Below are 25,977 nucleotides of genomic sequence, written 5' to 3'. Positions count from 1 at the left end.
GCACTTAAAATAGGATTACGTTGTCTTGAGAAAAGGGGGAGCGGGCCCAGCTGAAACGTTTAGCATCCACAATGCTGTTGGGATCACCGTGAGGCAGATGCGGGGGCTGTGGTGAGGAGGGGGGAGAGGAGGGGGGAGAGGGCCCGTTCCAAATAATGAGCCTGTCCGATTCCGTCTGATACGCCGGAGACGTACGAGCGATGATCACAGGCCAAAGGCGCCGAATCTGTCATTAGGACTTGAGAACTCTGTTGGAATTTCATGCGTGTGATTCAGGAAAGGGTAGCGCGGGAAAGAAAGAGATCAAATTTTCATGGCCTATTATGTCTGATAAAAGAGCTCGTCATGAAAATACCAGCAGTGCCCTCACCCCCCTGACATTAACATGAATGTGGCAGTTCCCAAGCCTTACAAAAAGACATCATACTGTAATAGTGCAGCGAAATACATCTACAGAAGGGCTAGAGAGAGAGGGGGGGGGGGGGGGTGTCGTGCTCTGCTCAGCGCATGACATGTACAGCAGACAGTATGCACTGATTACTGCAATCTGCTTTTATTCCTGCAAAACCATGATAGATAGATAGATAGATAGCTCAGATTTTGTTGCAATGGTGTGCATACATATGGAATACATACATATATATATACACCCACCCACACACAGTATATGTATGTGTGTGTGTGTGTGTGTGTATATATATACAGTATATATATATTATGTACATACATGTAAATAAAAAATATGTTGAACCAAGACAAAATGATATCACTTTTTTCACCAATGCTGTTACGCAGGGATCACATAAATCACCATGAATTTGATCCAATTAGATTTCTTGTCCTTATAAGGTCATTGTGTGCCACATGATGCAGATTACACTGATATGCTGTTGACAATTCCCTCTATGTTCAATAGGGATATCATGCTGACCCCAGAAAAATGCCTTTCTTTACTGTGGTCTGTGCTCAAATGGGCTTGACGAGAGGAAGCTTTCACAGATGTTGTAACTTTTAAATGTACCTTTCCTTTGGACTGGTGCAGAGTAACAGGCACAGACTTGCAATTCCAGTCAGGGAAGAATGGGGGGATACTATTGCCTGTAAACAGAAAAACATCTTCCCAGAATCCTTCTGGGTACCGGACCAGCCAATCTCTGCAGTCTCCCAGGAAACAATCAGCTTTACAGAGCTCACGGGGAGCGTCAATAGGATTCCACAATGCCAGAGCGAATACAACAAAATAGACGAATTTCAGGTGAACTCATAAACATTATCAGGTTCAAACAAACACTTCATGGTATTCGACTGCGAGGTTCCACTGCTGTGCAAATAGTTACGTTAGCAGAGCTCGCTGGGCCTAGGCAAAATTATGCAAAGTTATGCAAATACAGGGTCTAGAGCATGTCATTTAAGATCTATATCATCGAAAAGGGGCAAAAAGTCTTGCGTGAACACATTCCTTTCTCTGCTATTGTTTCGCATTTCCTGATAAAAATGATTAACTACCTGAGTAGTCTGAACAAAATATTAGAAAAGTAGTTTACTTTTCATTTAAACTAGCTAGCTATATTTTGATGTATCTTTCTGCAATCACAAAAGCCTTAAAAAGAGTTTTGGGAAATTTTGGATTTTGGATTGATCAAGTAAATAAAGGCACTATTTGGCAGCAATTCTATTTAACACAAAATATATAGAGTTTTTAATTTGGCTTTCAATGGCTACATAAATAAGTAATTTTTCTCTAAAATAAAATTAAATTTATTTTTCTTCCCTATTTGTCTTCTCTTGAAAATTGTATAAATGTAAGGAGTGTATTAAAGTCGATATAGGAGAACGAACATTTAATTTGGATATTTAAGTCACAATAAAATATACTTAGCATTAGAAGTGTTTATGGTACATTCGGTTAATTTATTGAATAATCAAATGTTGCTCTGTTTCAGTGAGAACTGAGGTTCATAATGGAAATATTCTGCATAGGCATTTAGTAAAACCTACTGGAATAGTTAGTGTATGAGAGCTGCGATGAATATTGAATGTAGATGGTCAGTGGTGAAACCAGGTGGTCACTGTGTGACATTTGCTCAACAAAAAAAATCATCCTTGGATTTCAGGCCATTTGGCACAGAACAAAATAAAGGATAAAAAGAGTTAAGTGGTCATTTGCAAGAAAATGAAGACCCACCCAGCAAGTTTTAACTATCAAAAGCCTCACAGCAGAGTGACCCTAAAAGATCTAGACTTATCTTGAAACTCTGTGCTATCAGTGTCAACGAGAGCCATTCACACCTTTGCCTCACTGCTTCGTGTACGGCCCAGCCTCCTACACCTCACATCCACAGAATCACGCTAGTTTATTACCTTAAATATATTGTTAAGTATAGAAAATAAATCATCAGGAAATGTTTTTTGTTGTCTCCATGCTTGAAGTGTTCATTTGGGCGGCTACTGCATAACTTTTCATTTTGGTAACAGCACCACGAAAAAAAAATTAACAAGTTATAAATTAAGAACATTTTCTACACAGGGCATTCTTTCTCAGTTTTCTCACACATTTCCTATGTGCAGCTGTAAACTGTTTTCCAAAATTTTTTAATGAACCGAAATGGTCCACATCCAATAATATGTTTGTATTATGCTGTTCTATGCATTTTTCAGTTTATGTTTGAAAGCTGCAAGCGTTGACCATTTGACATTTGCCACCTACACTGAAATGGAAAAAAACCAAGCATTACCAACACAACCACCACGTAGGTGGCGTTTCGGTGCGAGTGTCCGGAAAATAAGATTGATGACTGCACAACCCGGTTTTTAATTGGCTTCAAATGTTCTAATTTCCCATCTGTGCCTTTTTCGGCTGACAACATAAACAACATTCCTGAATGAGAGAGAACAGTGGCAACCCCGGCAAGAAGAAAAGAACCAACTTATCAATCAATGGAAACACTGGTCCTATTCATTGTATGTTTAGTTGTTTTTTTTTTAGGTCCTTTTTTGTCAAATTAAATCATCTTTATTTTGGATTCAGGCTAAGTGTCTACTGTCACTTTGACCCCATCGGGAGGCCTCGGTAAATTTTCAGAGCGGTGGCCCACACTAGATGCTCCATGGAGGAAGCGTCACGTTCTTTCCGCTCCACTTGCCCTTCACGTGTCTAATGCACTTCATGTAGCACCTCCTTAGCCGGCTTGGCAGCAGCGCTGCTCTCGCTGAGGCCCTCATTGTCTGCGCTTTTCCCTCTCGTTAGCACCCTTGGCCTTTCATTGTCTTACCCCCCCAATGTCAGGTCAGGCCCGGTGTAGGGCTCCCCTACACGCAGGACCCCCTCCTTTCTCATTTGCGGATCACTAAACAGGACAATTGATCTATCCATCTTTTGAGGGGCTATTGTGAAGCCGCCCTCAGTTGGGAAAGAGTTTCTTTCAGTGGGAAGCCGTTTCTCCTCTTTTTTCCTCCCTTTTCGGGGTGTTGAAGCAACTCCCCCCCCCCCCCCCCCCCCATCCCTAGACTATGTGTCTCTTTTGGAAGTCCTTCTCCCTTTTATATTCAGGATATGAAGAGGATTCGGGACATCAAAGCTGCCAATAGACTGTCGATGAGTGAGGTTCCCTGAGATTGGACTGGGGCTTCCACGTGAACAGGCCGCAGACAGCAATGACCACACGCTCCACACTATCAGCGACACTCACACTGATGGTGTTGTGCTTTGCCGTGATGAAATTATCTTACCAATCGATTTTCATACGTTTGTGTGAAGCCGACGTTTGTTGTCATTCTGCTTCTGCGGGTTTTGCCAGTGTTTGGGGGAAATACGATATGAACTAGTGAGGAATTATCCAATAAGGAAAATGTTACAACACATATTTTGCCCATAAATTCCAACTATAAAAATAGCATAATTTGGAACACTACTTTGTGGTTGTATTACATGTAATAACGGTTTGACTGACTGCATTACAACTACACTCGAGGACCCGGAACTGTTCATTTTCCTGACCAGTACAGGAATGTGTAGATTCAGTGGATCTGTAAAATTTGCTTTAACTTTTTAAATTTTATTTCATTTTCTAAATGTGAAGGAAATCTGTTTTTTTTTCTACCAGAAGTAGTAGGCCTACAATAATCACTGACTGGCCCGGATTTCAGAGGGCGTCTGCACTAACCCAATGCACAAGTTTGCTACAGACTTTAATTACAATTCAGTAAATCAATAATTTTATTGTGTAACAGTGCAAACTGGAAACATTACCTTTGATGACCATTGATAGATGTTTGTGGTCTCTACACTGCCCTGGACGACTGTTTACTCACATGTATGACTTGCATTCATTGTCACAGTATCATTGTTGTTGTAGTTACCATGTATTGTTTTGTACTGTTGTGTATTGTTTTTCTTTTATTGTTATATTTCCCCCATATTTCTTGCTCAACTGTCCTTGTCCAAGCTGCTGAGTCTGTAGAATCGCAATTTTGTTTAATGTATGTGAAACAACAATATAGTGACTTGACTTTTTTGAAATCTACGTTTCTGCCCATAATAGGAAGAAACGTTGCCATCTTCCAAAACAGACAAAAACAGACATCATTGCTATAATGGTAAAGTTTTGGAGTCATTACGTCACTTTTTTGGACACTTTTCACACAGTAAAGGGCCACTAAAATTTTTCATTGCAGATCATGCTACTATTATCCGGCTATTAAAAAGGCAAAAATCTCCCTTTGCTTGAAATCGTGAATCCAGGAAGCAAATCGAAGTGCTACTATATATAAATCATTTAAACAGGGGATCAATTGGACTGCAGACTGAAACAGTGATGTATGTATCTGCTGCTTAATTAACATTCCAATAATATGTGACTTGGGTAATATGTCAGCCAAATTTTACTCATGCTTATGTTTCCTTTAATTTAAAATACTAAAGACATACCAACGTATTGATATCTCCTATCCTTATGAGTTTTATAATCTCCTCATGAAAACACTAAGGACACGTGTACCTGATATGATTTTTATGGGTGAAATCTGCTCTCAAACATCATCATGAAGAAGCTTAGTAATATGACCCTTTCAGCTGGACCAATGACACTGTGTATAGTGGAAAAGGGTTTTTCAGGAAGATGATATTCAGGAACTCATAAACCAACCCCCCCCTTCCTCCATTTTGTTTCCTCATGCTGGCTATACATTACTCCATAAGCTTGAGAATTCTGAAATGCCATGATTTAGAAGGGAATGGGATGCACGTTCTGAAATCCACCATGCCTATAAATATAGACTTTTATTGCAGTCGATGGAATTAGGATGTGGATTGATTTTGCAGGGAACTGGAGGCGGCTGGTGTGTTACAGAGGAGCACAATCGGTGATGTTTTCCCAGTGACATTTCAGAAGATGTCCTCTGCATATCTGGCATCCCCCCTCCCACATGCATACTCACATTCAGCCTGACACACCACTGTCCCTCAGGCACTCTCCGGCCATCCTGGGGCAAAAAAAGCAGCCCAGATGACCTTCTAAAATATGCAACATTTAAAAGAAATGTCTGGCATGGGATTGAGCTTACAACGCTTCCTCTTAACTACAGAGGCACTTTTAGAGTACAAAAAAATTGCCCCATGAATGAAAGCACTCATATCATTCATGCACAAGAACATTATGCAGAGCTGGACTCTAATACCCTTTCTCACATGAACAGGACAGGGGTGAACCCCGAAAGCGCAATTCTGTATCGAAATTCAGCCATAGTGCATCTTTGGTATAACACTGTTATGCTGAAGTCCAGCCATCGCAAAGGGAAGTGATTTGTTGTCATAATCAGGTATCATTGTGCCTTCAGCAAGTTAAAACAAGGTAACACTCCCTGACTAACAATTAAAATTCTGTAAATTTTCTTGGAAATGGGGGGGGGGGGGTGCCTTAGGGGGAAGATTACATGGGCGACATTGTGTCTGTCACTAGCCCATCTCCCAAAACCTACACCATGAATGACTGCGCAAGCTGCCCCTGCCCCCCCCCCCCCCCCCCCCCCCCAACAACCCCTGATCCAGCACATCCAACACTGGAGATTACCTTGTGTAGACAGGCCTTAATCTGGGCTCCCTGACTTGAAAGGAGTTGGTTTTTCCATCAGTGCTTCAGGGAAAATTCCCCCAACACAAACACTATTCTGTAAACTGTCCTCGTCATCTCAGTGGGAATTTTTCCTCAATGGGGGGCTCTGTCACTAGCACCGCATGTTTGGATTCCCGGGAATTTAACTGTTGGATTCAATACACTTAAACAATATGGAAATTTCAGGTCAATTGCAGAAAGAGAGGAATGTTAATACAAACATGCATGGTAGATGACTGTAACATAGGTACTCTGAGTACCGAAAATGCTAAAAGCCAAATCATGATTATTGTTTGCTCACTCATTTATGTATCAGTTACTTTTTATTGAAACATTTTACTGTATCAAATGATATTTCCATTTACGTTTATTTAGTGGACTCTTTAGTCCAAAGAAATGTTACAGTGGGGCAAATAGGAAATAGCTCATCACAAACGAGGAGTCAACCTGGTAGAAGTGTGGGGGGGTGACTAATAATGAAAAAATGATTTTAGATAATTTTAGATTATTATGTAATAATAAACTGATTAGCAAAATAATTACAAAATTTGCATTGTCAGGACGCAATTGCATGCTGTAAATTGTTCTGCAAATTGGATTAGATTAGATTTGATAAACTTCATTGATCCCAGGGGGAGGTTCTTGACATGTTTTACGTAGTAGCTAGGAACCATAAGTAAACACTTAAAGTTGCGACCTTGCAAACCGTGTCGTTTTCCATGCGCTTCTTCTCAGTGGTGCAGATATTGGGCCGAAGGGACAGCAGCACGTTGCCTTTCAGTGGGGGGGGGGGGGAAGGAGCTCGCATCGTTGACATTGTCTCGGTCGTTTCGACAGAAAGGGCCGTGCGGCGCCTCCCTGCAAGACAGAGGGGAGCCCACTTGCCTCCATTTGGCACCAAATTCATCTTCGTCATCTTTACCAGATAAAAGATAAATCAAAGCGAGGAGCCCAGGTCCCGCAGCAGACAGTCACAGGAAAGAAATCTGACAGAAAAAAACATCCCAGGCTGGGACAAAAGGGTGTGAGAAACAGACCCTAGAGATCAGGCGATAGAGAGGCGTAAAGGTATGTGTGAAATGCTCTGAGCATGGCATACCTTCCCCAGATAATCGTGCACCCAGGGCTCGGATAAATCAGAATCATCAAATATCATGCAACGTTGCACTGCAAGCGGGCCGCACTAAGCATATTTTGTATGCAGATGTGCTGGATTTTGGGTGGTTTGGGGAAATCGTTTTAGATTGAGGCCCCTTGTGTTAGCAAGACCTGCTTTCATAACTTTGGGAGGTGCAGAAATGTCTGAAGGTGAAAACTCCAAAGGGTAGAATATATACCTCTGTGGGTAACAGGATTTTTAGCCAGCTTTCACTTGGCAATTTGTTTCGTTCTAGAATCAGCTTAATTATCCGATTAATGTGCCATGCGCCGATGCTTTTTGAAAGTATCCTATGTTCAGTCATAGAGCAAAAACGTCAGAACTGTGGAGTCTCAAGTTATTTTTCTTTCTCTATAGAGCAGTCATTTAAAAGCCTGACACTGAATATAAGAAACATTCAGAATTTCTCTTTTGAGTTTTATCTTTTGGCTGGAGATGCTGTCAAGTGAGGTCTATAGATCAGATCTTTGATTTACAGCTGGGGGTCACACTGCTACAGTCTCAAGACAGAGACCACAACCCATTAATCTCTGATTCCTGCTACATGGTACTTTTCTATTCTCTATGTAGTTGGTTTTTCATTATTCACTTGATTTATAGTCACATCAAGGTTTGAGCTGATTCTTAGGCTGTTAGGGAGATGTATGTTTGGAAGTGTCTTCGGTAGACAATGCAGAAATCGGTCACTGTGAAATTTGATTTTGGGTGTGGACCTTTAGTCCACCTTACGTTCCCTGACGTAAGACTTTGGCTTTCTAACTGAAAACTTTATTCCTGCTTAACTGGGTTTTCTGTTTTCCAGATCATTACACATCAGATGATGAAAAGTATGATCACAACAGTTTATACGATTCAGTCCTTTTGTGCCACAGGTTGAAAACTCATGGGATATTGTGATCAGAGCAAAACATTTGTATGCTATGACCAAATTTTTAGAAGTTAAAACAGCAAGAGCTGCCCAACCAGGAAAATATTTGTGGTACAGGTGTTGCAAATTTAGACTTGCTTTACTGTAAAAATACTGATTTCTGTCAACATCATTGGGGATTATCATTATTATTTACAATCTATTAATAAATTCATTAATTTACATACACTTCCCAGAGATTCCTAAAAGTGATGAGAATTTGCTCATATGTTCGTGTCATTGCCAGCAAACCCTGGGGAAAATGGCACAGTGTTGACCAGAGGATTGACAAATATCATTCTGTAACTTTCAAAAACAAAGAAATGTTATTGTATAGAGAACAGCATATAAGTCTGGTCAGCATGTGTGTTCTGGGTGTAATCAGACCACATGCCAGAGCTCTTCAAGCATAAGAACACAAATCCCTACCATGATATTTCAGCATCCTTTCCCCATACCCCTATTACCTTGAGCAGACCTGGGGAAATGAGCAAGATACGGAATAGTTGTTCCTTTGACACACAAGAAAATCTGTCTTCTCTTGACACACTTTTCAGCTAAATCTGAGCCATATTTTCACAATGAGTGTGAGCCATCCGAAGTTAAAGAGAAGTTCCATGCGGCCTTCTGAAAGCTCTTCATGGAGACCTCTTGCAGACACACTGCTGTATGGATATGCTCTGTTGCTGTTCCAGTATTTCACAGTAAACATGGGGAGAAAAAACTTACACGATGTTGAAAAAGCTGTGGAGTGTGTTGGTGAGAGAGGCACGGAACAGCAGGCCGCGTGAGGCCAAGCACTCAGCTCGAAGAATCTTTCCCAGATCTTTTGTTGCATAGAATAATTAATTACTATCATTGCTTCGCTACGTTGTGCATCTCATCTTTTAATTGGTGGTAAGGAAGGTTCTGTGGTGACTGTGAATGCCATCATGACCATCTATCAGTCAGCCGTACGCTCAGCTACACAGAGTGCAACCTCTACCCAGTGTCCTTAAAAACTAAAAAAGAAATCCCCAACTTATTACACATAACTCATCTTGATACCTGACAAACTATAGATTGATGCAGGATCTACATTAATCAAATAACAATACGCTGTTTACTAAGGCTGATTCTACAGGGTGGATTTGTGTTTGACCCTTTTCCCATTCTTTGGCTAATGATCCACAAATTAAGATAATCGTTTCATAGATTAGTGGAAATTCAGGACTGGTCTAGAACATTAAGATCTTAATCTGTTATATTACTCTTTTGGATTAGGCTACTATTACTACTGTTACTACTGTTATTACTGAACATATTTATGGTGTCTTTTAAACCACTTTTTGGATGAACCGCTAAGACTAAGTGTTGTAGTATGTTGCAAACTGATTGTGACCTGAGCTTTTTGGCAAAATATATAATCCTTGTGAAGTCTCCACATACTTTCAGCCACTGACAAAATAAACTGTCAATTCGTTTACAAAATATCTATTTAAATATGACAGCATCAAAGGGAGATGTTTCTGATATGACTAAATGGAAACCTGTATGGCAGTGTTTCCCAGTCCGTTCCTCAGGGACCCACAGACACTCCACATTTTTGCTCCCTCCCAGCTCCCTGCCAGACGGTCCACATTTTTGTAAAAGCGTGGCCTGTCTGCGGGTCCCCAAGGACGGGGTTGGGAAACACTGCTCTATGGGAATAAAAGCTTATTTCTGCATAATAGTAGTTACTCAGTTTCACACAGAAATAGCTGGTTTGTATATATTTCTGACAGCTCTGCCTGTAATTCACATTGCAACACACCAACTTTCTGTTTTTGATAATTAAAGAACAATACTTTACACTCATGCAAATCCCTCAAAATGTTCCTGCTTCTTCTAGCAGATAAGGTTGTCATTGCAAATTGCTAATGATTAATATTGAATTGCAATATTATAAAAAAAAGAGCTAAAAACCAAACAGCGTGAATTCAAATATATACACGATTCAACATGAATTACATAAAGTAATTACATTACTTTTCTAAGATAGCTAAGATACACAATCAATGCCAAAATAATGGATGTATTCAGTATCTTTGAAAGTACAGTGATATATTACATTATCAGATACCAAGTAGGCATAAAAATATTAAACAAAAAAAAAAAGTTAAATATGCGTCATCTTCCCAATTCTACTTGAGTTAAGTAACCAACTAGTATTTCTCGAAAAATCTTTCTAAAAGTTAAAAATGAACGCTAAATTATTACTAATTATTTTCCTATTTGAACTCCGGTAACGCTAATTGGACCGAGACTTACAAGACGGTGTTTTATCTTTAAAAGTTTCCTTTCGTTTGCTGCGCACCCTGCCTTCTTACCGTAATACTTATAACAATGGAGCCAATAAAAACTCACATGGTCCAATTTTCATTGTCTCCAGAGAATGTCTGTATTACAAGATCGTTGGAATAATACTAATTTATCCCTTTCCATTTTCAGTGACATAATACTTTTTTTTATCTTGTGTTCCTTATTTGCAAGCAGACCTTATTCAGTACACAGTGTCGTCTTATACCTCCAATACTCTAAAGGGTACAGCTTCACTGTTTTATGAAGTTTCCTGTTTTAAAAACATATAGACAACTTCTCTTAGGATGTAATGTGGCCTTGTATAAATTAACACAATGTTACACGGTTTCCATGAGACATTAATTGTTCAATTATAAGGCTACATCAAAAATCGCCTTAAAATAGGCATCCTGGTTCTGTGCATTGTTCTTATTGATTTTTAACTATATATATATATATATATATATATATATATATATATATATATCACACACTGAGAATGCAGGAATAAAACTCTGTATAATATCTTCTCGTATATATTTCATATTTTAAGGTCATATACGAACAAAAGTTCTATATAAAATAAAGTATTGAGACAATACATGAATAAAAAGTTATAATACGATTGGATCATTTTATTTCCTAATGACCAAACATCGTTTTATCCGTGGTATCATTCACAATTTAACTTACAGAGGTGTAAAACATCCAGTTTATTTGAGAACATTGGGATTTTATATGCTTTTTTATTATGTATTTTACGGTACATAAAGTTTTTCAACATGGTGACGATAGGAATGTGTGGAATGTACAGGACGCTTAATTTATACTCAGTCGCCAGTAGCTTTTTAAAGTGACAGCAAGCCGTGGTTAAGTAGATCCGCCTTACTTCTTTGTATTTAATAGCAGTAAATAGCATTGCAAACAATGATTTGCAAAACTTGTCGTTTGCAGAATTTAGATTTGAAAAAAAAACCGCTTCAGGTACCGTAATAATATCCTAAAACTATATCTATATTTGGTTCTGGACATTTTAGTTTCATTTTACAGTCTTTGTGGTTACCGTTCGCTGGACGGTCATGAAAATGACAAATGCTGTGTAAGGCATACAAATAAACTCAAGTACTCGAAGGCAGTTGTGTATGAATGAAATGAACTGGAATATTAATAATAAGCATTTTTATCAGATAAACAGCAATGTCTATACAATTTTGAATAAACGTTGTTATACGCTTCTGAAATGTGTTATATTCAGAGTGCTTATAATGCTTTTTATAACTGAATTGATGTCAGTTTCACAAACATATAACTCAAAATGTTAGGTGAGTATGTAAAAAGCAAAATTAAGCTACAGGACCTTAGAAGGTAACGATACATTTTATTAAACATCGACAAAAGCTGTTTGGTCTTAAAACTCATAATTGACCTCACAAATAAGACAACTCTGAAAATAATGCACAATCATACTGATCATGTCACTGTTTTTATTACATATTTGTACTTTAGATGTGGCACGTGGTATGCTTGGCTAGTATCTTCCGGGTGCAAGACATTATTTTCAAGTAGTATATACTCTAAATACACTAAAGTCTGAACTAACGAATGCTACAGACTTTACAGAACACAACGAAACTATGCTTAAGGTAGTTTTTCCCGATGCAAATTTATCTACTGTGAACAGAGTCACCTTAGATGAACGGCATTCGACAGTCGGCTAGTTCCTGCTTAAGTTCTGCCTGGTAACAGAAGTTCCCCCCATTGGTTTACCTTAATTTCTGTTGCCTCCCATCGAGGGGGTGGGTTGGTTCTTCCTCAGAAACTTCTGCCAACTTTTGTTGAAGTTACTTTGTCCTATATTGCCACACGCAGAGGGATGGGAGTTCTGCACTTCGTTCGTGGAGAGCTATTCTTCCCTGATTTAAAGAAGTGCTTCAGCTTATTTATTTATTTATTTATCTATTTTTTCATTTCCCATGTTTAATGGATAATATCGTATCTAGACACAACATGTATGGACACCTATATACATATGCACAAAATATACTAAGAAAATGTCAACGCGTCTATAGGATCTATTCATAAATCAAAATAATTTGCAGCATGTGAAGTGGTCAAAAAACTAAATCAATAAATATATATTTTTTGCCGTTAACTTGTGCAAAGCTCAAACATTAGTCGGGTGAAATACATGTGCACTTTAAAATGAGCATTTTTTTTTTGTACAGTATGGTCATATAAATACGGAGATATATTAAGGTACAGGCACACGCGCGTACATTTTCGATTAATAATATGAAGCCGTAAATGTATGTGTCTCTGGGGAACTGGGGGACAATTTTGTCAGCATGGGCATTCTCCCAACCACCCCCACCTCCCGTTCGCCCGACGTACACCCAAACCCATTACCGATACACATACATTACTACTTCCAGCTAAATACACCCCTTCTCCCTCCCCTCTACCCCCTCCCGACTCTATCGAGTGCGACCGCAAGCTGGAAAAAAGGACCTCCCATTTAAGCGATGTTCTGGCGGCATTGGGCCGGACCGCGAACTTGCTGCTCTTAAGACTACCCTCCTCACTCTGGCCTCTCTCTCACTCTCTCGCTCATGCTCACACAGGCTTTGATCTCCCCTTAACAACATTAACGTCACTGCATAGAGAGCTAAAGGGAGTTCTGTTGGGGAGAGCGACGTTTGGCAGCCTCCAGAGGGCTTACTCAGCGGTAGCAGCGAGCAGCATCCGCGGAACGTCTGGTAGCGAAGCGCTTCTCCGTATCCACCGAAAACCGAAAACCCCGGCAATTCTACAGACATGGAACACCAGCTGCTGTGTTGCGAGGTGGAGAGCATCAGAAGAGCCTACCAAGATGCCAACTTGCTCAATGACAGAGTTCTACAGACAATGCTAAAAGCCGAGGACAATTACCTTCCCTCTGCAAATTACTTTAAATGCGTTCAGAAAGATATCGTGCCTTACATGAGGAGAATTGTTGCCACGTGGATGCTGGAGGTTTGTAATTTCAAATTAAATTCGGAAATGTAGTTGCAAAAGTATTACCAGGTTACGTACTTGGACACTTGTTGATATGCCCTTTGGACCCATTTTAATGTTTATAAAAGGATACATTTCATGTGACATGAACATACTTTAAAACACTTACACACATGGTCTTTTAACTTTTTATGTAATCATAGTTATTGCTTATTTGGACTTTTCCGTCTTATTGTACTATTACGAGAATAATCAATAATAATCAAATAATGTCGATAATGAGTTGCGTGTTTAAACTTATGTTTACCTTTGCAAAGTTTAATGTAAATTAAGCTTTCGAATGTTTTCTAAGTCTGCAGTTTCAAGAAAACAATTTTATTTTAATTTATTTTAAATTAATATCGATGTACACGTATGCAGTGCAACTCGTGCCAGTAATATGCGCCATCTTTGTTCTCTTCCGAAAAGTCTTAATAAACTGAAATTCAATAATAATTATAAAATTGACATAAATTGTATACAATCTACAAAACCGATCTGGATGTATGATTCCTATAGTTTGTTAAAGATGATTGGAATAAAACGTTTAATTTATACGTATTTTTTTTTTGTTTCAACTCGGCTGTCGAACTTCCAGTGTTAGCTTCCGAATAACGCTCTAAAAATAGGTTCATTATTACCTTTTCACTCTCTACGATTGTGATGAAACTGAAATATTATGAAACAAAACATATTTTTCAAGATTTACATTAGTTTTTTGTGCATAGTTTGTGTGCATATATATTTTTAAATATTTTTTGAAGTTGCGTGTCATCACGAGTTAAAATGTCGCATGCTCTTCATGAAAACGCGGAGTCTTACAATTTTAGTTCTTTTCTCCTATAAAAGGCATTGGAAATTGGAAACTTTTGCTTCTAACCAATAAAGTATGTGGCAAAGAACATTTTCATGTCAATTTAAAGCGCTCTAACAATTTTGAAATATTTTTAAATATTTTTTGAAAAGATGACGAACTACAAAATTGTTTCGGACGTAGCAGTGGACGCCACCTCCGTGCAATGGAATAAAATGGCTGAAAATATTAGGAAAAAAACATTGACAAGTTCCTTAATCTATAAGATAGCAAAAGAAGTTTTGCAAAAATAATTCTTTGTAGACCACCCTAAAATTTATTTCGTGCTAATACATATAGTTTGCCACAAAGGTAGGCTGCAATAACAGTATCAGTACTGATTTGAGAATAGAGATGCTAGATAGCTATTTTTGGTCGTTTTTAAAAATAATTTGTGTTGCTTCTTATTGTTTACAAATATCGAATGAAGCCTTTCTTTTGATAAAATGTCTGAATTGTTTTCTTCTTCATATTACAGGTCTGCGAGGAGCAGAAATGCGAAGAGGAGGTTTTCCCCTTGGCTATGAATTATTTGGACAGATTTTTGTCTGTGGAACCCACAAAAAAATCCAGATTACAATTACTGGGAGCTACGTGCATGTTTCTGGCGTCCAAAATGAAGGAGACCATCCCGCTAACTGCAGAGAAATTGTGCATATATACCGACAATTCCATCAGACCCAGCGAGTTACTGGTAAATGCACAATAAAAAATACATATTCGGCTGAGGGATATATTTTGCGGATTCTTACTTGATATAATTAGATTTTTTTAAAGAAAACAAAACTTGCATGAGTTCTGCACTATTGCATGATAGCTAAAAACGCGAAGCGTGAGTCATGCTTTGCTGTACTTTATGGGTAAATTTTCAAAAGCTTTCAACTGTAGATGATTTTTACTATAAAGTTAAATAAGCAAAAGTGTCGCACTTGAATTATTTTGAGACTGGTTTTCTTATGTCATTTAATTGAGTAGGACTACTTTTATATCTTAGATTAGATTAGATTGGACTGCATTGTAATTTATTGACCTACAGTTCCCTCTAGCGGTGGATGCTTGCCACATGGCGGACTGATCTCAACAAGTATCAACACTATAGTTTTTGTTCTCCTCCACAGCAAATGGAACTACTCACACTGAACAAACTGAAATGGGACCTAGCCTCCGTAACACCCCACGATTTCATTGAACATTTCCTGTCCAAACTGCCCATCCACCAAGAGACCAAGCAGATCCTCCGCAAGCACGCCCAGACCTTTGTGGCTCTCTGTGCGACAGGTATGCATAGAAGTCATGCAGGAAACTGTTATGTCTGCTGCCCCCTCCTGTTCATGTTGTATCCACCATAAGGTTTGAGGACAGGGACGCAACACTATATAATTCTCATTGAGATATAGGAGTGGATTACTTTAAAGATAAACAGGTAAGGGGCATGAAATGTATGCTAGATTTCTTTTACCAGTAGAGTGAATTATATACATTGTACTCAGACATAGCTATAGAAACATTCCAACAACAACATAAGTAAAAATAATAACAACAACCACAACAAAAAAACAATATGAAGTAATAATAATAACAATAATAATAATACTTATGGTGATGGCGCTGCTTTATTTTTAGAATGGTGCTATGTGTGAATTATACAAAATTGTACATTTGTTTATTGCGGAATAAATTTGTTTTGGGATATTTTTCGGTAGATGTTCCATGCTCTCGAACATTTCCATAGATCTGTGGTTGGAAGCTCTGTCAGTGGCTGCCTTCAAATTATGTATAAATAGAACAATAAGAGTAGATTTTTTTATACTTTTGTGCAGCTGGTTTTATGAGGAAGGCATTTAAATTTAGGCAAAAACGGGCCTATCTGTGCCAGTCTCAAATCATTGCATCTCTCCCACAAGATGAAAGGAGCTTAACCCTGCTCTGTTATACAAGGCAAATATTATGTCTGGGTGACTTGTAGACTACAGGGCAAGGGGTCGTGCTGGTTTCGGCCCTTTTGCTCTGCTGGATTGCAGGGAACTCAGTTTTCCTGCCCTATTTCCACCCATTGAAAATCCCTTAAGCTTGGTCAGAGGTCCTATTGAACGGAAGCACGGCTTCTGAGGAGGGATAGGAATTCAGCTGGAGGTGATATTAAGGCAGAATTCCTCCCCTGAATGACCCCTGCACCACCCCCTACCTTTATTCACAGAAGTGGATTTGCACGAAGGAAGCCCTTTTGTCCCTTGGTAGGTCAGGGGGAAAACTTGGCTTGTGGTGCTGTTTGAAGTTAGCGCTTAATTGAGTGGAGTGAATGTGCTTTGACATGGCCCCCGTACTCCCGTCGTTGGTGGTTCAGCCTGAGCGAATCCCTCAGCCTGGAGAAAGGTGATTGGGGAGAAGCAGGTTAGGAGCGTTACGTTAAAAAAAGCCTGAACCATAGCAGAAAGCAAGCCAGAGAAAAGAGGAATGGATTTTATTCTTGTTTTCATATTGGTGCAAAGATACAAGTGAAAATAATAGAGAGGAAAACAAAAACAATAAAACGAGTTGAAGTTCTTCTACTTGACATCACTGGAAATGGTCTGGCGGAGGTATTCAACCAGTTGCAACCTGTTAGAGCTTCACTCTATGGAACATTGTATGAGGAATTTTGATTTGTCTTGTTGAAATATTGCCATTTGCTCTTTCCGTTTCGGTTTTAAAGGGACTGGGAATGACTCCTTTTCCCCTATTATAGGGCTTCCTGCTTTGTTTTTCTTCAGGGTGGCTGCCGTTCTGGCTCCTCTCCAAGCTCTGTGCTGCTTTATTTAGGACAGGTTAGCAAGGATATGGGTCTAAGTGAATGGGGGGGGCGTTCCTGCCTTTGTGCCCGTGTCAGGTTCAATTCATCTTGCCGCACTCTCCATTTGTTTCTGGGATCTCAATGGCATGAGGGTAACGCAATGGGATCTGACATGATGCCACGCTCTCTTACGCGGGGCGAGCGGGGGGGGCGAGCGGGGGGGGCGAGCGGGGTGTCCTATTACACAACCTGCAGGGCCCCTTAATTAATAGGCTGAAATTAATGGCCGACGCAGTAAATAAATCGAGGATGCCTTCGACAATGGCTTCTGCCAGGGCGTTCGTCCGGGGAGCCTCTGGCCTGCGAGCCACCGGAGTGGAAGGGCCCCGTGTCCGTATCTATCGTCCTCATTTACACTTGAGAAGGGAAGCTGGGTGCGCTGCTGCTTTTACGGGAGGCTCAGCGAAAGCGATCTGAATGGTGATTTAGTGCCGGATGAGGGTGAGAGCATGGATGCTTCAGAAAGGGAAGGAGCATTGTTTTTGGCTGGGGTAGGGGTGCGGGGGGGGGGGGGGGGGGACGGGGGGGTGCATCCCACTTCTAGTATGGTCACCAAGTAGTTAAGTAGTTATTGCCTTCTAGAACGGTGCTTTTTTCTTTCTTTTTCCCCTTTCCACGGCACTTCCGCCACTTGTGTTGTGAGGTTGCGAGGGTGTAGAAATGTGCTGCAGGTGATTCATTAGGGAGGTGCGAATTGGGTGTATGGGTGGCTGAATTGGAGGGGGGGGGACGGGGACGCGGTTCACACCAGGACAAACTGCTTACTACTCTTGAAATCTGGGCAACCAGCCACAAGTCAGCAGGGCATAATTTTCGAGGATCTCCATGGTTCTCTTTCATGGTCCTCCTCCACGGTATCACTCTCACTTAGCTTTGTTCCAACACATGAGTGACCGGTCCCCAGACTTTACATCCTTACATCCTTCTTCTTGAAAAGTTCAAACCTTGTGAGTAATGATAGGCTGCCGATCTGTTCAACTCTGTTTTTTTTTTTTTTTGGTCTGAATACTGGCTACCATCTAGTCCATAAGGGAATAATGAGAGGACCTACCTACTTGAGGTCCACTCTGACGCAGTGCTCTGTCTCCGTCTTTCAAGATGTGAAATTCATCGCCAGTCCGCCGTCCATGGTGGCTGCGGGAAGCGTGGCGGCGGCGGTCCAGGGGCTGCACCTCAAGAGCACGGACAGCATTCTGTCATCGCAGAACCTCACCGACTTCCTGTCGCAGGTCATCAAGAGCGACCCGGTAGGTCTCACTGTGACGTGCACGCGTGCGACCCGGGTGACAAGAAGCACACCTACATGATTGCTGGCGGCTTGGCAACCCAGCACAGTCAACTGGGCGGTGGAATGGGGGGGGGGGGTGTGTTCAGTGACACCGAGGGCAGGAAAAGGGAAAGATACGAAGCCAAATAAAAAAACAATGCTTATTTTAATGCTTATGTTTTGTGTCTTTTGAACTTAAAACAATAGGCCTTTTTTTTTTTGAAAGATTAGGAAATAGTATTCAATAATAACTTTTTTAGATCTTATTTTCTCACCGCGGAGTCTCTAGTTTCCTGTTGTCTCTTTGATCCCAGGTAATTAGAGCCCAAATGATTAGAATTAGGGCCCTGAGGCTGATCCTCCCCCCCCCACCTGAATGGGTCTGTCCTTCGTATTCTGCACTGAGTGAATTGCTTTACCTCCCATTGTTTTGGAGCCAGGAATTCACCGGACCAGATTATGTTTCGAGCCTTTCATGGTTCATTGTCTTCCTCCTAATCCTCCAGCCCTCCCACTCCGTGGCACAGTAGCTAAATGCACCATCATTGTTCCTAGTGTGGGCTGGTTATAGTCGCTAGAATCAGAATCACTCATCTGAATATCAGCGTACTTGCATATCATAACAGGGGTGTATTGTGGTTGGGTGTCATTACAGGAGTATGTTGTAGATGGAGGGATGGGGCAAATATTTAAAGCACTGGGTGCTACTCGCTATCAAAACATTGAGAAAACGCAGTGAGAAAACGCAGTGTGAATGTGACACATAAACAGACCTGATGTAGATGAGGACTGAACAGTGATTCGGATCAGTTCATTTCAGGAGTTTTTTTGTAATTTTCGCAATAAACAGTCACACCATACAACGAAAATCTTACTCTGCATATCCCTGAACACAAAACACATATACAAATTAAGGTGGTACAAGCAGTAAAAAAAACAATACAAATACGTGTTCGATTATGGCAATGAATATGCAAACATATAATGTTATGTAAACATATATCATTAATATAGAGAGTTTTGCAGAGGAGTGGATAAGGCAGATAATTTGAACGTATTACTGTTCTCCTCGTTGTTGGCCAGTAATTTCAGTGTATTTCAGCCGTAGGGGGGTCTGCAGGTCGTGTAGACAGACATGGCATGATATTCTGAGTTTCACAGTTTCAGTAGATTTTGCTGCAACTACTGTAGAAGGATCCACAAAAGAGCAGAAGCTGCAACTGCACGTTGGATATTTAATTCTCTGTCACTCGTCTCAGGGATTGTTAGTCCTGTTAGGGGCTCCTTTCTCATGCCAGACCCATTCAGTGCCACTCATGCAAACGCTAACGCCTCAGAGACGTTTCTCATGGGCCGGTGGCTGCTGGGATGGAGGTCAGACAGATGTCGCCAGCAGAAAGGGACACAGCCGTGCCTTGGCGTGGGGCGCCCCGTGACATTAATCCTATGGCTGTGACGGTGTGCGTTCCGCGGCGCGTGTCATGGCCTTCCTGCCAGCGTGCCTGGCCGCACGTGGTGTGGGCAAAGAGGCCACACTTCTAGAATGTTCCCATTGGAAAGATGGAGCAGGAAATCTACACTGCACCAGTGGTTAATTTGCATCTTCAGTATCGATGATACCATAGCCTCACCCAATCTTATGTCTGTGACTCGGGTACGACAGAGTAGCACCTAAAATATATTTTGTTATTGTGTAGTTTCCTTTTGTAGGGAATCATTCGCAGTGAAATATGTTAGGGGTTCTTGTGATTGCACTGTGAAAGCAGCATTTATTGTAATCAAAATGATTTTTATTTATGTTCGATACTGTGCATAGTTGGTTGAGAGAAGCTGGAATGTGAATGTTGCATTCTGGGTATTTCCTGCCTGCAGGACTGCCTGAGGGCGTGTCAGGAACAGATCGAGTCCCTGCTGGAGTCCAGCCTGCGGCAGGCCCAGCAGCAGAGCCACGGCGCCTCCACGGACACTAAGGCCGCCGGAGATGAGGCGGACCTCTCGTGCACACCCACGGACGTGCGGGACGTGAACATCTGAGCAAAAAGCCTGGTTGGGGCCCGGCCTCAGCGAGAGGCTTAACCAGGGAGCTGCGCCCAGCTGCCGGCCCTCGACCGGCGCTCCCTCTCCTCCGCTCTCTCAGCAGCCCAGGGATGTGACGTGCCCACATTTCTCCAGGACGTCTGGGCATCCAAGAAGGGATTAAACGGCCCCCCCACATGCCTATCACCTTTGCTCCCTCTTTGTTTGGCAAAAAAAAAAAACCATCACGAAAAAGAAAAAAAGTTCAAAATAACTAAGAAAAAAAAAGAGAGAAAAAAACTTATACATGCCACTTACAAATATATGCCACAAAAACAGACATTTCAATCCAAGTAAATAATCGAGTAGTGCTTTAAACTACAGACAGTTCGTGCCGAAAAAAAAAAACAAAAACAAAAAAACAAGGAAAAGTGAAATGATGAATCTGGTTTTGTATCCAGACTGTGTATAATATAATTTTTGTTTCAATGGCAGAAAACCATTTATAAAAGAGAAGATGCATTGTTTGTCCTTGATTAGTACAATGTTACAGCTTCAGCTGTTCTACACTCAATGCTAATGTGTCTGCTAGCGTTTGTGTTTAGTCACTTTAATATATTGTCTAGGCTTTTTGAATCTCGAGTCCTAAAGCATTTGCCATCTTCTCTTTTTACAATGGTGGATGTAACCATGTATTGTACTCTTGTTTAGCATACATTACATTATACTATTATTCCTTTAAAGTCTGTGGATTGCAGAAACTTCCAGCTTGTGAGGTATAGCAAGTTATACAGCCAACATAACACCAGTTAACTGCTCATTTTTAAGTATAGCAAGTGCATGTATGAAAGAAGCTAAAGAATAGTTTTGTTGGCATAGACATGATGTCATAAAGACTACTGTAGCTAGCAATCAATAAGCTGATATACACCTTAAATCCGTATAAAGCCCTTGTTTAGTCCACAGTCTTTAAAAATAATTATTTTTTTTCTGTGGATTATTCTGTCTTAGTTTCTAAAACCATTCCATTTAAAAGCACTTTCAGTCAATTGCATATTACTAACTCTTTTGAAAACTATGTGGAAAATTCTCAGACGAATGGAATGGTTTTTTGCGATTGTTTCCACAATATTAAGATCAGGTCCTTATAACTATGGTGTTATTCATTAAGAAAGGACGCGGTGAAGATGCATGCCTTAGCGAATGTGAGCGCCAGGTTTCAGAGCTGGAATTATTTTTTTTTGTCATTGTGTCTTTTTGCAAAGATAAGGAAAGGTTTTTTTTTTCAGACGGAATGAGCCATCTTCATCAGTAGGGTCTATAACGATGCTTGTTGTTGACGATTCTGGTCAGCATCGCGTTTCCCATTTCTTGAATTGCATCCGAAGCATTACGAAACACTAATAGCATAATTTATAGTTCAGCATTAAGAATTATTTATATTTTCATTTTAGTGGCCAGTATGGAATACGAAAGAACGATTGGTCTTTCTTAGTGATTATTTAAACTTTTCTAAGAGCATGATTGCTAACAGAGCAGGGAGTGAATTCATTAAATCCCAGAATTGCTAATTCCAGATCAGTAGGTCCTACTTACAGTACACTGAAAGTGAACAGGAAGCAAATTTGTGTATATAACTGGTTTTTCTGAGGCAAAACAAAATGTAAACAGCGTCAATAATTGTGATTATACTAATAATGCTCTATCGGTTTCCCATCTTTAAACATGAACTGGTAGTGGCTGTCAGAAGATTTTGCACAAACTCGAAGATGTATTGTTGCATATTTCTAGAGGGACGTGGAGGATAACGCTGCAAGGAGGATTAATTGAAGTAGCTGAGGTGATGGCATAATGTAAGTGAGTAACTGTCGAATCAAAGTGTTGATTGTAGGAAAACAATGAGAATCGGAGTGTACACTCCTTATTGAGCTGCTATGGAGAAATTCCCAGCGACATAAGATGACTTTAACATGAGAAAAAAACAGACAAAAAAGAAACAATGCTTTTTTTTCTTATCTAAATGTTTTGCTGCTATTTTTGTGATCATGTTTTATTACAATGTCAATATACTGCCATGTAATAGGTTTTAATTTTCTCATAGAAAATTATGATATTGACATCGTTGTCATTTTTGTAGTTCGTTTTTATGTGATCAGTTTTTACTTAATGTGATTTCTGCGCTATTCCAAAAAAAAAAGAAAAAAAAAGAGATAGACAGCGGTTCCTGTTTTTTTCACAATACCTCATGCTAAAGACAAGATCTGTTGTTAATTTAGTCCGGGTTTTTTCATTTTTTTGTTTTTAATTCTATTTTATTTTATTTGTCTGTTCAGTGCCTAATAGTTCTGTTTTTAAACTGCAAATCCATATGCATTTATCATTTTCCGAATGGGTCCTGCAGGGAGCGAGTAGAGATCATTGATTAAAACTGGTGCCATAACAAATCTGATAATATAACTCTTTGAGTTTTAAGCTGTTTCATTGAAAGAGACTGTATCACCCCAATTTGGCCATTGGTGGCCACATTTTATATATTTATGAAGCTTTTGTACAAATTTAAAGCCAATATGATAGAATTTTTAAAATGGCATGTTTACTTTAAAAGCCATAGTATATTTACTGATAGTAATTTAACATAGCTCTGATTCAAAGTGTGTCTGGTATCATCTTGTCTTCACTGCAAAATGACCGGAGACCTGCCATTTTTTAATCAAATGTATTTACTGCACAATAAATTTGAAGTAGATATGTTTAAAACACAGACTTTTTTTTCCTCATACCTATACTGGGATTTTAGTTTTGTTCTTTCTCGTAGCTCCTATCTATCAGTTTTCTTGTTTGCCTCAGGCCTTTCTGTGTCAAGAGAGGAATTATCAAAAAAAAAACAAAAAAAACCACCATCTCTCAAAAGCAAATAATCCCTCTCCAATATGAGCTCATTTAGCCATAGACTTGATGCTGCTATACATTCATCTCCAAGAGCATAGAGGGTAGGCGGGTAGAACATTTTTTTTCTGCAGCTATCGGCTGCTAGGTAGGGCTACTAGCAAACCCAGGACCCAGGAGGACAGAATATTTTATTTTATGTCCAGCACAGCAATGTATGTTACCTCAAAAAAGGAAAAAAAACAACTGAAAAAATAACAATCTTTGTTGAAGCCCTTTTGTTCATGAAAAAAAATTGAAAATAATATGGAAAAACAGTATGAAAATATGAAAACATCACCCAGTAATCAGTGGGGCATGCAGATTAGCATAAACGTTACTACCCATTCTTTGTGTGGAAGCTTGTGCCCTTTAAAATGACCTGACTGGTCCGGATGAGAAATCTGTGAGTTGTTGTCTGCATGTCAGATTTTGCTTGTTGCTGACGTGTCGTTCCTCATTAGAGTTCTCCATGTTCTGAAACAATCTTTATTATGGCCAAATGCCGACTGGGGGCCCAAAAAACATTGAGTTGACTTATATATCTGTGATGTCTTGTCCATTCTTTGTTACAGTTGGTCTGAAATGCACAATCTTTACCCACAGACCGTGACATAGTCTTGTTTCAAGCAACACCCTACTCTAGAATTAAAAAAAAATAAAATCCACCATCTCTAATCTTCTGTCTTTTTTGGGGGAATGGGTGGGCGGAGGTGTCATATCAACAGAAGGACATGTGAAATAGAGCCCCCATATATGTTTAAAAAGTGACCATATCCTATTTCTGTATTTAGGGCAGCTGCATAGTTTGTTTGTTTTTTTCTAGTTGTTTTTGTTTTCTAGGAGAATTACCTCAAATGGCTAACTTGTCATGTAGAATTATAAAGTGGATTTGGCTTCAACCCAAAAGGAAAAAAACAGGTGTGACAGAATTGCCCAAATTGTGTCTGTCGAGTGTATGCACTGTGGGCACAGTAGGCAGTAGACAGTATTATTCTAAAAGATCTGACTCAGATTTTTTGCAATAGGGAAAAAAAAACCTTTTTTTTCCTGCTGTGCTGGACGATGACAGAAACTGGCATGAATCCCATTGACCATTCTGTTGTCAGTGACTGGGTCAACATGGGCTTCCTCAGACTGGGATTCCTTATCTATAACTGTACCACACCTCCTATGATGAAACATGCCTATGAATGATTTTTTTGCTTTAATCATATTTGTTTGTTGTATTATGTTGCCAATCATTGTTTTTGTGAGGGCGTATTCAAGAATCAAGATTTTTATTGTCACGAGTTTGTAGGACCAGAGTGAAATTGTTATGCCACAGTTGAACAAACAGCAATGCAATAACAGACAAGACAGCGCAAGACATTAAGTAAGCTACACATCCAAACCATAACAGTAAGCAGCAATCAGGTGATTTAGTAAGTTACTTAGTCAGGATCTACTCAGTTCAGATCTGCAGTTATTTGGGGAAAGAAATAATTAGTATATGTACCTGCTTGTAAGAATCGTCTAGTTAAACGCAAGTGTGTAAACTCCCGATGAAAGGAATTGTTACCCATTGTTGTAAGCTATGTGGTTTTGGGTGTACTGGGCTCAACATAAATCACGGATAAAATTTCTCAGTTTTAATGATGAACTTTTGTTTAGCTGAGGGAGTGGTGACTAGTTTCGCTCACGATGTCAAGCTGGGAAAGTTTTAAAAGGGGGAGTCTGCACTTCATAGCACCTAAGCTAATGTCCCGGAGGCCTGCGCTCCAGCTCTGTTCGTAACACTGAGGCTTCATGTTTATTTAGCGCAGAGGGTGAACAGAAGCATTTGCTTGCAATGCTTTTAATATAGATAGTTCAGTTTAACTGTGCCGTTGAGCAAAATCTAGGCTAAAGGTCTCCGTCCCACATGGGCCAAACACAACAAAGCCTAACTTGGGTTTGTTTCAAATGAAAGAAACGTGCATTATTAAATGAATAATCACATTTGACGGCTTTGTTCTTTAAAACAACCTAAAAATGTAGCTATTGACAGAAGATGGGCCCTCGTGTGAGCGGAAAAGAATCCAACGTCTACGGACAATGGGGACTTTCATATCGTGCTGTTTGGCACTTTAGCGCTCGCGCCTCTGCAGATGTTGTTTCTGAGGGGAAATCTGTGTCGGTCCCCAACCTGCTGAAGGTAGGAGACTGTGAGATGAGCCGTTTGCGGAGTTCACAGGCCCCTCCGCCTTTGCTGAGGGACCCCTGTCCCCTTTGTCATTGAGCGTGTCTTTATTTCAGCGCCGTCTTCTTGCGCGCCATCAGCAAAAGATAAATTGTGGGTCCAGCAGTAGGGCTGGTATTCATCTGTCTTCAATGGCTCTTTCTGGAGGGGTCACTCCTCGCTGCCTGCCTGCCCCCGTGCGTCTGGTTAATCAGGTTGAGTTTTCTGCCATCGGGTATTTTTTTTGTTTGTTTGCACTGAAAAGCAAACTGCACATTTATCATTGCCAGGTGAATGGCTCCAGAGGTGGCGGGGGCAGGAGGGCTGGGGGCGGCAAGACGCTCCCCGTTCAGCGGGG

General features: G+C 40.2%; 1 protein-coding gene across 1 annotated transcript; it reads left to right on the top strand.

Moving 5' to 3' along the window:
- Positions 1 to 13,009: 13,009 nt before the first annotated feature.
- ccnd1 (cyclin D1) lies at positions 13,010 to 20,532 on the top strand. The gene is made up of 5 exons (XM_023827155.2): positions 13,010 to 13,507; positions 14,860 to 15,075; positions 15,500 to 15,659; positions 18,310 to 18,458; positions 20,351 to 20,532. Exons 1-5 carry the CDS (start codon positions 13,310 to 13,312, stop codon positions 20,510 to 20,512), a joined length of 885 nt encoding a protein of 294 aa, XP_023682923.1. The 5' UTR covers positions 13,010 to 13,309; the 3' UTR covers positions 20,513 to 20,532.
- Positions 20,533 to 25,977: the final 5,445 nt, after the last annotated feature.

Source organism: Paramormyrops kingsleyae, chromosome 13 (assembly GCF_048594095.1).
Source record: "Paramormyrops kingsleyae isolate MSU_618 chromosome 13, PKINGS_0.4, whole genome shotgun sequence".
Taxonomy (NCBI): Eukaryota; Metazoa; Chordata; class Actinopteri; order Osteoglossiformes; family Mormyridae; genus Paramormyrops; species Paramormyrops kingsleyae.
The sequence above is the reverse complement of the archived record's forward strand: the minus strand, read 5'-3'. Positions and strand labels throughout refer to the sequence as shown.